The 12,828-nt window shown below is 49.8% G+C and overlaps 1 protein-coding gene across 3 annotated transcripts in view; it reads left to right on the plus strand.

Annotated features, from left to right (window-relative positions):
• Positions 1-12,828, plus strand: part of lrrc2 (leucine rich repeat containing 2) — a 188,793-nt gene that overhangs the window by 63,846 nt on the left and 112,119 nt on the right. For all 3 annotated transcript variants that reach the window (XM_072517592.1, XM_072517590.1, XM_072517591.1), the window contains exon 4: positions 1,681-1,837. In XM_072517592.1, the coding sequence (XP_072373693.1) occupies positions 1,681-1,837 (157 nt within the window). The remainder of the gene's footprint in view (positions 1-1,680; positions 1,838-12,828) is intronic.

Genomic DNA, 12,828 nt, shown 5'->3' on the forward strand with positions numbered 1-12,828 from the left:
TAGTGGACCCGTCTGGGTTCACAAAGTCAGCTCACTTAAAGAATTAGAATGCTTTTCCTGCAAACACTGGTGCAAATAAAGTGAACACACTAATCGGTGAGCTGCACGAAGAGGATTCAATTGGAATATCAGAAGCTATCTCTCCACAAGATCAAGTGGGAAAATGTAATTGCTAGTATCTAGGGGTGGTAAAGATTCCCACATAAAGAGGATGAAATGTATTAAATCTTTTCCAAATGCTTTATAATTTGGCTTGGGGCTGGGAAATTGAAATGACAATAGCCAGTGTGGGTGAACCCTTAGTTGATGCAAAAAAGGATATTTTGGGGCAATTGATGAAGCAATGCTGGGGCAGCATGGTAGCATAGTGGTTAGCACAATTGCTTCACAGCTCCAGGGTCCCAGGTTCGATTCCTGGCTTGGGTCACTGTCTGTGCGGAGTCTGCACATCCTCCCCGTGTGTGCATGGGTTTCCTCCGGGTGCTCCGGTTTCCTCCCACAGCCCAAAGATGTGCAGGTTAGGTGGATTGTCCATGCTAAATTGCCCTTAGTGTCCAAAATTGCCCTTAGTGTTGGGTGGGGTTACTGGGTTGTGGGGATGGGGTGGAGGTGTGGGCTTGGGTAGGGTGCTCTTTCAAAGAGCCGGTGCACTGTAAATTCTATAATTCTATGAATGCATCTCTCAAGACTATTTAGCTTCTGGAGAAGTGGAAATGCTGCTCTGTGGTGGGTGCAGGGATGGTCTGTTCTGTTGGGCTCTACATGTCAGTTTCCCATTAGCAGGTGGTGGTAGATATTCAGCGCCGCGATCAATGGAAAGAAACCGTCCAGTTTTGGATGCATTTAGCGGGATGTTTCTTGGCAGCTGCAGTGTCGTGAAATTCCCTGTTATTCAATTGCAATTTGCCGTTTCTTTTACCTCAGGGAGCTTCTCTCTGCTGAAGTTGCACTTGAGCCATGCTGGCGAGCCCAGCAAGAAAGGCCCCTTGCAGATCGGGATGCCGTTTTGACTGGCTGGTCCAATCTACCCCCCCCTTTCAGCCTACCCCCCTTTTTCTGACCATCTCCTCCCCTTCCAACCTCTGGTTAAGTTTGTAAACATGGTTTGACTCTACCATATCCCTCCACCCTGGCATCTTTTGCCTGTACTGTCTCTGCTGGATTAAAATCAATCCCAATTTTCAGATAGAAAGTAATAATCGTTCAAAAATAACCTACAACTAATCAGCGTTTACTTGGTGATGCTGAATGGCTCATGCTGCCCTGACATGAGTACCATGAGAACTGTACTGTCCCAGTGAGCAACAGATAAATATAAAAGAGAATAAATGTAACCAATAAAGAACCAATAAGTGGTGAAATATCAACGAGTGAAAAAGCCCAAACTTTTCCATTATAATTTCAGAGTCGCTATTTTGAGTTCTCATGGAGCCTTGGAAACATATGGATAATGAAGCACAGATTATCTTTAGGTATCAATAGGCTACTGAGAAAAATGTAACTGTTTTACTGGGAAATTTATAAACAAGGTGGATTTATTTGTCACCTGTGGCAGGTATGCTCCATAAGGTTACCAAAGCAAAAGTTTCAACGAGGTGAAGTGATTGTTTAAAATGGTTTGTAAATGTCCAATTTTATGCCCATATGACATTTTTTTATTGTATCTTGTTTTTGCTGCAGGAACTGCCTGAAACTTTAAAGGACAAGTGCTACCTTAAAGAGTTGCATATTAAGAAAACGAGTATAGAAATCATCCCATCTTTTATTGTCATGTTCCAAGACCTGATTGTAATGGATTTATCCAGGAATTGTATAAAAGAACTTCCAGCTGAAATAGGTACTTATGGTTTCTATTCACTTGAAATTACCACAGAATCCCATGTTTTCATATTTTTGGAACCAGTCTTTCAAAATATGATCTGCTATTACACAGTGAGCAATGAAACGTATACATTTCCATGGAACAATCTAACATAATTTGCTAACACCGCAGTAGGTATGAATCATTCATGGAGTGAAATGCGTGTTCCATTACCCAGCATATTATGACGGGAGAGAATTTTTCTCCTGCATTCACCGCAAACGTCATGGGTTTAAACCGGTGGAGACGGATGGTATGTATAGGAAGTAGAGGGAGGTGGGGCTGGTGAGGGATCTATATCTGGAGGCGAGGTTTGGAAGGGTTGCGGGAGAGGGCGGAGCTGCCAAAGGGAAGTGAGTTCAGGTGTATGCAGGTGAGCGGCTTTGCACAAAAGGAATGGAGAGGGATTCCCAAGCTGCCGGAGTAGACCCTGTTGGAGTGGTTGCTGCTCCCGGAAGGGAAAGGTAGGATTGGCGATATATATAGGTGGCTGGGGGAGCAGGGAGGGAACGCAGGTGGTGAGGATTAAGGAGAAATGGGAGGAGGAGCTGGGGTGGGGGGGGGAAAGGAGTTAGGATGGGGAGTGTGGAATGAGGCGATACGTAGGGTAAATTCGACCTCCTCGTGGATGAGTATGATTCAATTTAAGGTGGTGAATACGGTGCATATGGCTCGGGCGAGGGTGAGTGGGTTCTTCCAAGGGGTGGCGGACGAGTGTGAGAAAGTGGGCAAGGACCAGCAAATCACGTGCATATATTCTGGGGCTGCGAGAGGTTGGAAAGATATTAAAAGGGGGTGATCAGGACGCTATTAAAGATTGCGCGGGTGGAGGCTGGGCCGGACCCAATGGTGACGATTTTGGTGTATCGGAAATGCCGGAGCTGATGAAGGGGAGGAAGGCCGACGTTGTGGCCTTCACCTCTCTTATTGCCCAGCGAAGGATTCTGTTGGAATGGTGGTTCACAATGCCACCGGGGGTAGCAGCCTGGCTAGGGGACCTGTACGATTTCCTCCGGCTGGAAAAGATAAAGTTTGAATTGAGGGGATCAGCGGAGAGCTTTGAGACACGGTGGAGACTCTTCATGACCATGTTTGAGGAAATGTTTGCGGTGGCGGGAGGCGGGGGGTGGGGGGGGGGGGGGGGAAAGGAGGGAAAGGGGTGAAAAGGGGAAAATATTGCAAACTGTGAGGTGTGGATAATGTTAGCTGATTTTTGTTTTTGTCTTTTGAATATGTTTGGAATAAAATACACTTTAAAAAAAGGTAATTAGGAAAGCAAGGAGAATGCTTAAAAAATGTTGGCAAGTAAAATCAATGAAAACCCAAATGTTTTTTTGAATACAAGCAAGTGGGTAACAAGGAAAGAGTAGGGCCTATTAGAGACTAAAAAAGGTAATCTGTGTATGGAGGTAGAGTAATAATAATAATCTTTATTACTGTCACAAGTAGGCTTACGTTAACACTGCAATGAAGTTACTGTTAAAATACTCTAGTCGCCACATTCCGGCGCCTGTTCGGGTACACAGAGGGAGAATTCAGAATGTCCAAGTTACCTAACATGCACGTCTTTCGGGACGAAACCAGAGTAGATGCGGGGCCAACGTGCAAGCTCCGCACCGACAGTGACCCAAGTCGGGAATCAAACCTGGGTCCCTGGTGCTGAGAAGCAGCAATGCTAACCACTGTGCTACCATGCCACCCGTTCTTAACGAATACTTCCATAGAATACCTACAGTGCAGAAGAAGGCCATTCGGCCCATCAAGTCTACACCAACCTTCCGAAAGAGCACCCTGCCTAGACCCACTCCCCTGCCTTTTTCCCATAACCTCATAACCCTACCTAACCTGCACTAAGGGGCAATTTAGCATGGCGAATCCACCTAACCTGCATATCTTTGGACTGCGGGAGGAAACGGAGCACCCGGAGGAAACCCAGGCAGACATAGGGAGAACATGCAAACTCCACATAGACAGTCACCCAAGGCTGGGATTGAACTCGATCTCTGGCGCTGTGAGGCAGCAGTGCTACCATTGTGCCACTGTGTAGACTTGGGGCTGGCTCCATAAAAGGAGACAAGGTAGACATTGCAATTAAGACAAAGATGTGTGAAATATGGGATGGAATAAACATGGGGCGGAATTCAACCAAAGCATTTTGCAGTGTCATTTTAGTTGAGTTTGGTGGGTGTTTCCTTTGCCTTTTTGGTGAGATCCACAATGGTTTTCAACCATACTTAAGGTGCGATCTATCCGAATGGGAACAGAATCCCATAACAAGTTCATTTAGCCGGTGCTCGAGTGCCAAGAAACCCGAGGCTATCGAATGGGATCTGTTCCTCCCATTTGGTTAGGTTCAGGACGTCAATGGGGAACTCCCTGGCAAGGCCGCATGTAGTCCCATTTTCTGCACTGAGGAGCTCCGCTCACCCAAACCCCTCATTGCAGAAATGGCGGCCTGATCTCTCAATCCCCCCGACCGACTCCCAACCCCCCCCCCCCCAAAGCCCTAACGCACCTATCAGGGTGTCCTCAGGCCCCCCCCCCCCCCACCCCCCCCCCGCACTCTCCTGCACCCGCTCATTCAACCCCGGACCCAAGCATCGTCGCGGGAAAAATGCCTTGCTGGGGCGCCCATTAGGTGCCAGGAGAATCTAGCGCATGCATATTCAAATGAATCTTGCAAGATATCTCGCGCGAGGCCTCTCGCCACCAAGTCGGACGCAATGAGGGCGGTAAATCACACCCAATGTGAGAGAAGAGTATTAAGAGTTTTAGCGTCTTTGAAAGTAGATAAATTGCCAGATGAAATGATTAAAACTTCAGTCTGCAACTTCAGTCACTGGATAAGTCAGAATGGCTTTGAATATTCCAGTACTTGCTCCTATGGAGATGAAGTGATTGCCCAAGATGGCATCTTTTACAAAGGAACTAGAGTCATTATTCCTAAGGAGATCAGAAGGATGCCATTTGGCCTATCGAATCTGCACTGGCCCTTGGAAAGAGCACCCTACCTAAGTCCACACCTCCACCCAGTAACCCCGCCTAACCTCTTTTTGGACACTAAAGGCAATTTAGCATGGTCAGTCTACCTAACCTGCACATCTTTGGACTGTGGGAGGAAACCGGAGTACCCGAAGGAATCCCACATAGACATGGGGAGAACGTGCAGACTCCGCACAGACATTGATCCAAGCCAGGAATCGAGCCTGGGACCCTGAAGCTATGAAGCCACTGTGCTAACCACTGCTACCATGCCGCTGTAGTGCATCCATGCTGAAGTGCATCCATGCAAAATATCTAAGCCTAGTCAGAGGAAGGCAAGAGTGGTGTTTTACTGGCCAAACATGAGCAATATAATCAAGTACCATATCATTCAGTGCAGTGGCAAATCTAAAGAGACTCTCCTCATGCATGAGAACACAAACAGACCGTGGGTGAAAGTTGGAGTAGATTTCTTCATTCTCTTTGGGACTGACTATCTCGTTGCCATTGAATACTATTCAAACTACTGGGGGTTAGGCAAGCTGATGCCAATGACCACCAGTGAGATCGTAGAATGCCTGAAAGCACGCGTCAGTCATGATAACATTCCTGTCAGTGTAATGAGCGGCAATAGTCCTCAGTTTATGAATAAAGATTTCAGGTGCTTCATAAATGATTGAGAAATTCAGCATTACACCTCAGGCAGGATCTACTGGCCTCGTCGCACCCGACTTGGTAACGTGATGAGGCCGTTGAATCTAGCGAGAGGCCTCGAGATTGGCGATGCTTGAGATGTCTCACGAGATTCAACCGAACCTCTTGAGACGTCACAAACTGTATCAAGCCCTGACTGGGCGTGACACAGATCAGCATATTTAAATGAGCATTTAAACTCATTAAAAATGCCGCATTCTCCTTTGGCCCGGAAACTATCGCCCTTCCCAGCAAGGCCTCAAGCAGGTGCCATTTAGTACTAGTCCACACAAACGTGGACCAGTTGTAATGGCACCTGGTGCTGTATCCCAGGCCATGGTAGACAGGTGGTCGGCCGTTGGGCAGGGTGGTACCCAGGTACTCCTGCTGGCATCCAGGCACCTTGGCCCTGTCAGCCTGCCACATTGGCACTGCCATCTGGCGCCCTGGCAGTGCCACCCTGGCACTCCCTGGGTGCCACTTCCAGTCTGACAGGGGCACTGAGAGTGCTAGGCTGGTATTACCCAGGTGCCAGGTTGCCCGTGCCAGGGATCGGGCACGGGGTGGCTTGCCCTTAAGAGGTGGGGTGAGGGGACCCTGGAAGAGGTAAGCTGGGTGCAGCGTGGGGGTCCGGAGCCTATGGGGGGGCGGTATGCAGAGAGGATCAATAGATCAGGACTGCCTTTAAAAATGGCAATCCGATCCACGAGTTCTCTTCTTGCACCGACCGGTCAGCTGAGCTCATCAGTGCAGGAATTGATGCAAGTGCGGCCTCAATGGTGTTTTCCTCACTGAGGCCAGCAAAACTGGCAAAGTGCTGGCAGGAATCAAGAAACACCCCATTAAACATGCCCCAAAAATGGACTCTGAACATTTTTCATTGAATCACATCCATCATCCCTGCACTACCCTCAGTCAAATGGAAAGGCTGAGGTAGCTGTGTAAAGTCAAATGGAAAGCTGGCTGTGAAAATTACCAGAGGTGGTCGATGCAGGCTTGGAGGGCCGAAGGACCTGTTCCTGTGCTGTACTTTTCTTTGTTATCATCATAAAATTGAGTAGATCCAGCATTAATGTGTACAATGCAACCCAACCCAATTATTTTTTTTCCAATTAAGGGGCAATTTAGCTTGGCCAATCCACCTACCCTGCACATCTATAGGTTGTAGGGGTAAAACTACACTAACACGAGGAGAATGTGCAAACTCCACACGGACAATGACCCAGAGCCGGGATCGGACCTGGGACCTCAACGCCGTGAGGCAGCAGGGAAACCATTATACCACCGTGGTGCACTAAGGCCTGTTAATTATGCTGCTGGGGAAAAAAAACATTTGCTACAAATTGCATTTCCCCTTTGTGGTAGTCTGTGTAGAGGTATTACGGTACATGGTAATGCTGGAACACCATTGGTAAATATTGTATCTTTCCTATTGGTCAAGCTGTATGGTAGCTCCGCCCTGCAAGGCGGGGTAGAAGAGCCCGTGCCGCCCCAGCAGCCTTCTTTCTGTACCTGAAGGGCCATTTTGTGGGGGTAATCCAGGCCCGTGCCGTTGCAGCGGTCTCCGGCGGCGAATGCGGACCGCCACGACAAACCTCTCCACGGTCCGCGTGCGGCCAGCGGTCGCCGCCATCTTCCTACTCCAGGGCCACGTGTGGCACCCGGATGCCGCCATCTTGTCCCGCTGATGCCACATTAGAGAGATGGACGCCGCCAATTTGTGCACCCCCAGCCATGTGCGACCAATGGGAGCCGCCATCTGGGATGAACCCCCAGGAGCCCAGCTCGGCTGACCACACACTGCCCGAAGAGAACACTCAACTGCTGCGATCAGCCTCAGTGACTCTGGATCAGTCCCGGCCTCGAACACTCTCAACTGCTATAACGGCTGTATTTATCAATGGGCACGAGACGTCTTGCCTAATCGACTCTGGAAACACGGAGAGCTTCATACACCCCGACACGGTAAGGCGCTGCTCTCTCCTCGTCCACCCCGTTAATCAAAAAATCTCCCTGGCCTCCGGTTCCCACTCAGTGGAGATAAAGGGGTTTTGTGTAGCAAAAGGTCGACCTGCCTTCCCTGTTTGCGAACCTCACCCCGGATTGCAAACCCGCCGCCACCAGGAGCAGACGGTACAGTGCCCAGGACCGGATCTTTATTAGGTCAGAGGTCCAAAGGCTACTGAGGGAAGGAGTCATCGAAGCTAGCAACAGTCCCTGGAGAGCTCAAGTAGTGGTGGTAAAGACAGGGGAGAAGCATAGGATGGTCATTGACTACAGTCAGATCATCAACAGGTTTACGCAGCTGGACGCGTACCCTCTCCCCCGCATATCCCACCTGGTAAACAGGATCGCGCATTACAAGGTCTTCTCCACGGTGGATCTTAAGCCGCCTACCACCAGCTCCCCTTCCGCACTAGTGACCGCAAATACACTGCCTTTGAGGAAGATGGGTGGCTCTATCACTTCTTAAGGGTTCCCTTTGTTGTCACCAACAGGGTCTCGGTCTTCCAGCGCGAGATGGACCGAATGGTTGACCAGTACGGTTTGCGGGCAACATTCCCGTATCTCGATAATGTCACCATCTGCGGCCACGACCAGCTGGACCACGACACCAACCTCCGAAAATGCCTCCAGACCGCAACAATCATTAACCTTACATACAACAAGGATAAATGCGTGTTTTGCACCGACCGCCTAGCCATGCTCAGCTACGTAGTGCGAAATGGAGTTATAGGCCCCGACCCTGAACGCATGCGCCCCCTTATGGAGTTCCCCCTCCCTCACTGCTCCAAGGCCCTGAAGCGCTGCCTAGGATTTTTCAGTTACTACGCCTAGTGGGTTCCCAACTATGCGGACAAGGCCCGTCCCCTGATCCAATCCACAGCTTTTCCCCTGTCGATAGAGGCCCACCAGGCCTTCAGCCGCATCAAAGCAGACATTGCGAAGGCCACGATGCACGCCATCGATGAGTCCCTCCCCTTCCAGGTGGAGAGCGACACGTCTGACATAGCTCTGGTGGCCACCCTCAACCAAGCGGGCAGACCCGTGACCTTCTTCTCACGTACCCTCCATGCTTCCTAAATCCGCCACCCCTCAGTCGAAAAGGTGGCCCAGGCCATAGTAGAAGCTGTGTGACATTAGAGGCATTACTTGGCCGGCAGGAGATTCACTCTCCTCACGGACCAACGGTCGGTTGCTTTCATGTTCGATAATGCACAGTGGGGCAACATAAAAAACTATAAGATCTTGCGGTGGAGGATCGAACTCTCCACCTACAACTATGAGATCTTGTATAGTCCCGGGAAGCTAAATGAGCCTCCTGACGCCCTGTCCCGCGGCACATGTGCCACCGCACAAGTGGACCGCCTCCGAGCCCTCCACGAGGATCTCTGCCACCCGGGGGGTCACTCGCTTTTTCCATTTTATCAAGACCCGCAACCTGCCCCACTCCATCAAGGTCAGGACAGCCACCAGGGACTGCCAAATCTGCATGGAGTGCAAGCCACACTTCTATCGGCCAGAGAAAGCGCACCTGATAAAGGCTTCCCGTCCCTTTGAACGCCTCAGTATGGACTTCAAAGGCCCCCTCCCCTCCACCGACCGTAACATGTACTTCCTGAACGTGATTGATGAGTACTCCCAGTTCCCATTCGCCATCCCCTGCCCCGACATGACCGCAACCACTGTCATCAAGCCCTCCATACCATCTTTGCACTGTTCGGGTTCCCCGCTTACATACATTGTGATAGGGGGTCCTCCTTTATGAGTGACGAACTGCGTCAATTCCTGCTCAGCAAGGGCATCGCCTCGAGCAGGACAACCAGTTACAACCCCTGGGGTAATGGACAGGTAGAGAGGGAGAACGGAACGGTCTGGAAGACCGTCCTACTAGCCCTACGGTCCAGGAATCTCCCGGTCTCCCATTGGCAAGAAGTCCTCCCGGATGCCCTCCACTCCATCCGGTCACTGCTTTGTACCACAACCAACCAGACACCTCACGAACGTCTCCTTGTCTTCCCCAGGAAGTCCTCCTTTGGGACCTTGCTCCCGACCTGGCTGGCAGCAACCGGACCCATCCTGCTCCGAAAACACGTGTGGGCGCACAAGTCGGACCCGTTGGCCGAGAGGGTCCATTTTCTCCACGCTAACCCCCAGTACGCCTATGTCTGGCCCCTCGAGCCTGCTCCGCCATTCAATGAGATCATGGCTGATCTTTTGTGGACTCAGCTCCACTTTCCGGCCCGAACACCATAACCCTTAATCTCTTTATTCTTCAAAAAACTATCTATCTTTATCTTAAAAACATTTAATGAAGGAGGCTCAACTGCTTCACTGGGCAAGGAATTCCATAGATTCACAACCCTTTGGGTGAAGAAGTTCCTCCTAAGCTCAGTCCTAAATCTACTTCCCCTTATTTTGAGGCTATGCCCCCTAGTTCTGCTTTCACCGACCAGTGGAAACTGTTGCCTTTCCTGTGGCTCTGCTCTAACTACGGCAATCAGTAGGTTTGCCCTCCTTTCTTTGGTATCTATGTTCTAATGCTCAGAGTCGCCAGGTATCGAATGATACCACCACAAGGTTCAACCGGCTATTGATCAAAGAGCCAAACACCAGTTAGTTAGTTCAAGGTCAAGGGTACTTTATTTACACACAATTAGTCATGCAACATAAACACTACTAGTTAACTACACCTATCGACTAAGACAACCTGTACTTAACGTCAGGCACCCGGCTTAGGTCAGAGGAACAGTGGCCGTTGTTCGATTCTGGATCTATCGGGTCTGTAGGAGTAACTGCTGCTCAGCTGGGCTCATCCGTCTGGTAGCGAGCACTGAACTTGGACTTGCTTCTGGTGTTGCTGCACTTGGAAACGGACATAGCCGGGGCACCAGGTCCAAGAGAGGCCGGACACATGGCGGACTCTCTTCTTATGCTTGGGGGTTTTTGCGCTCTTTTGGGCGGTCCTTCAGTTTGGACCCCACTAATTGGGTGATCCCCGATCATTGCGTTTGATTTGAACCAATAATGGGGCGGGTGTCTTGATGGCTGGGCGTGTCCCAAGCGGTCACTGACCCTGTTGTTTACGCTTCCCTAGAACAGGGAGTGGTGCCGAAATGTCTGGGACTGTACCGGTCGCTCAAGTACCAGTCCTTTGTCTTGGTGCAGAAGGCCATCAAATGCTAATCGGCCCATTAAAATGCTAATTGGTCGGAGTTTCGATACCGTCTGGACTCCTTGCTTGCAAATATACATTTCAGGCTCTGAGCCTGCCTGAATCTTGCTTTGTCCATTTTACCCGCTAGGCTTTGCGAGTTTCTCTGTCCCTAGTTGTAAGTGGCCATCCCAGATGGCTACACTCCGTCCTCTTGATCCTCAACGCGAAGCGTGAAGGATCACACTACTGGATCTTCTCCTGTTCTCTGACATGCCGTGTACCCTCAACCAAGGACAGGTTCTACCCTACTCTGTCCTATGGGTCAAGACATTTACCTAAATTTCCCTAATACAACACATCTCTAAATATTCCTAAGGGGGCATTTAACATTCAAACCTATATTCCATTCTCCTTACACAAAAAAAAGGGAGCCTCTAACTGTCTCTAACTTACTGTATTACTGTATCAATAAATTATCCATGAGGCTGACACACAAAATCATACAAGAGAGAATGTACAACATGTAAAAACAAACTAAAGAAGAAAAGCGGGCAGGTTCCATCAGAGTATAGGACACCGTAAATCTCATTTGGTTCCTGATTCTATCATCTGGACACCTCAAGGTTCCATTCCAAAAAGGGTCTCAAAGGGGTTATCATGGTGGGAGTCAGACTCAGAGTCATCACCATCTCCCGGGTGCCAAACTTGTGCCTGGAGTTTGAGTGCCAATGCGGCGTGTGCCGATGTGGGGTCCATTTTGTCATTCCGTGTCAGGCGACAGGAATTATCGCGGTGCCAATGTTTCATGTTCCGTACGGCAGTCGGGGCAAGGGGGGGTGTCGCTATCGTCGGGTGGTGGGTCAGGTTCCGGTGAGGGCAAATAAATCGTCTCGAAGGGGTTGAACATATCATGGTTGGTGTCACTGGGGCTGTAGTGACTGGGGCCTGGTCTGTGTGTCCATTGTTTGGGTCTCTCAGGGCGTCAGTTGTGCTGTGGCTGTCGCTGTCGCTAGCAGCCGAATCAAGAGTTAGGGTGAAATTTGATCATGGGGACGGGGTCAAGGTCGTGTCTGTGGACGTGCTGCTGCTGCTGCTGGGGGAGGGCGGGATTGGGTTGTCAGTGGGCGGGTCTTCGTTGTCTGCCATTGCCAATGAGAGGTAGTGCGAGTGGCTGCACTGCATTCCATAAACCTTAAGCTGATTTACATGGAACCATCCTGATTTTCCGTTCAGATACGTGATTTTACAAACTGAGGGGCTTACTTTGTCCGAGACTGAATAAGGTCCTGAAAATTTAGGGGAGAGGAATGAGCTGGGGTTGTATAAGGAGATCATGACTTGCTGTCCGACTGTATACTCCATCGGGTGTACTGTCTTATCAAAACAGGCCTTACTCTGCTTTCATTTAGCACCTAGTCGAACAGCTGCAGCAAGCTGTGCTGCTTTAATATTTTCTAACATATGCTGGACTGCTTTCCCATGGGTCAGGGCGGTGACTGCAGGGCTGGCCAAATCAAGTCCAAATAAATACTCGGTATCCTTCATGGTTCGCCCGGTCATGAGGGTATGGGGGGTATATCATGTCGAACTTTCTAATAAACAGCAGTGCGAATGGGAGCACTGTGTCCCATGTTGTGTTGTGCTGCTGCACCATTTTTCTAAGTGTGGCCTTCAGTGTCCGATTCATGCGTTCCACAATGCCGCTGGACTGCGGGTGATAGGCAACGTGGAACTTTTGCTTTATACCAAAAATTGTCATGACATTTTTCATGACCCTGCCTGTGAAGTGCGAACTTTGGTCCGACTCAATACTACGGGGGAGTCCCCAGCTGGTGAAAATTTGCTCGGTTAGGATCTTTGCCGTGGCCTTGGCCGTATTTGTTCTCGAGGGGAAAGCTTCGACCCATTTGGTAAATGTGTCGATCACAACCAACACATATTTGTATCCATTTCTGCAGGGGGGAGGGGCCAATATAATCTAACTGCAAGTTTGTCCATGGGCCATTTACAGGGCAGATGTTTCCTAGCTGGGCTTTTTTTGCATATCTGTCCGGGTTGTTCTGTGCACAAATCAATCAATTATCAACGTAATGGGATACATCGGTTTTTAACTGAGGCCACCAGCAGAGAAGTC

This window comes from Scyliorhinus torazame, chromosome 9 (assembly GCF_047496885.1).
Source record: "Scyliorhinus torazame isolate Kashiwa2021f chromosome 9, sScyTor2.1, whole genome shotgun sequence".
NCBI lineage: Eukaryota > Metazoa > Chordata > Chondrichthyes > Carcharhiniformes > Scyliorhinidae > Scyliorhinus > Scyliorhinus torazame.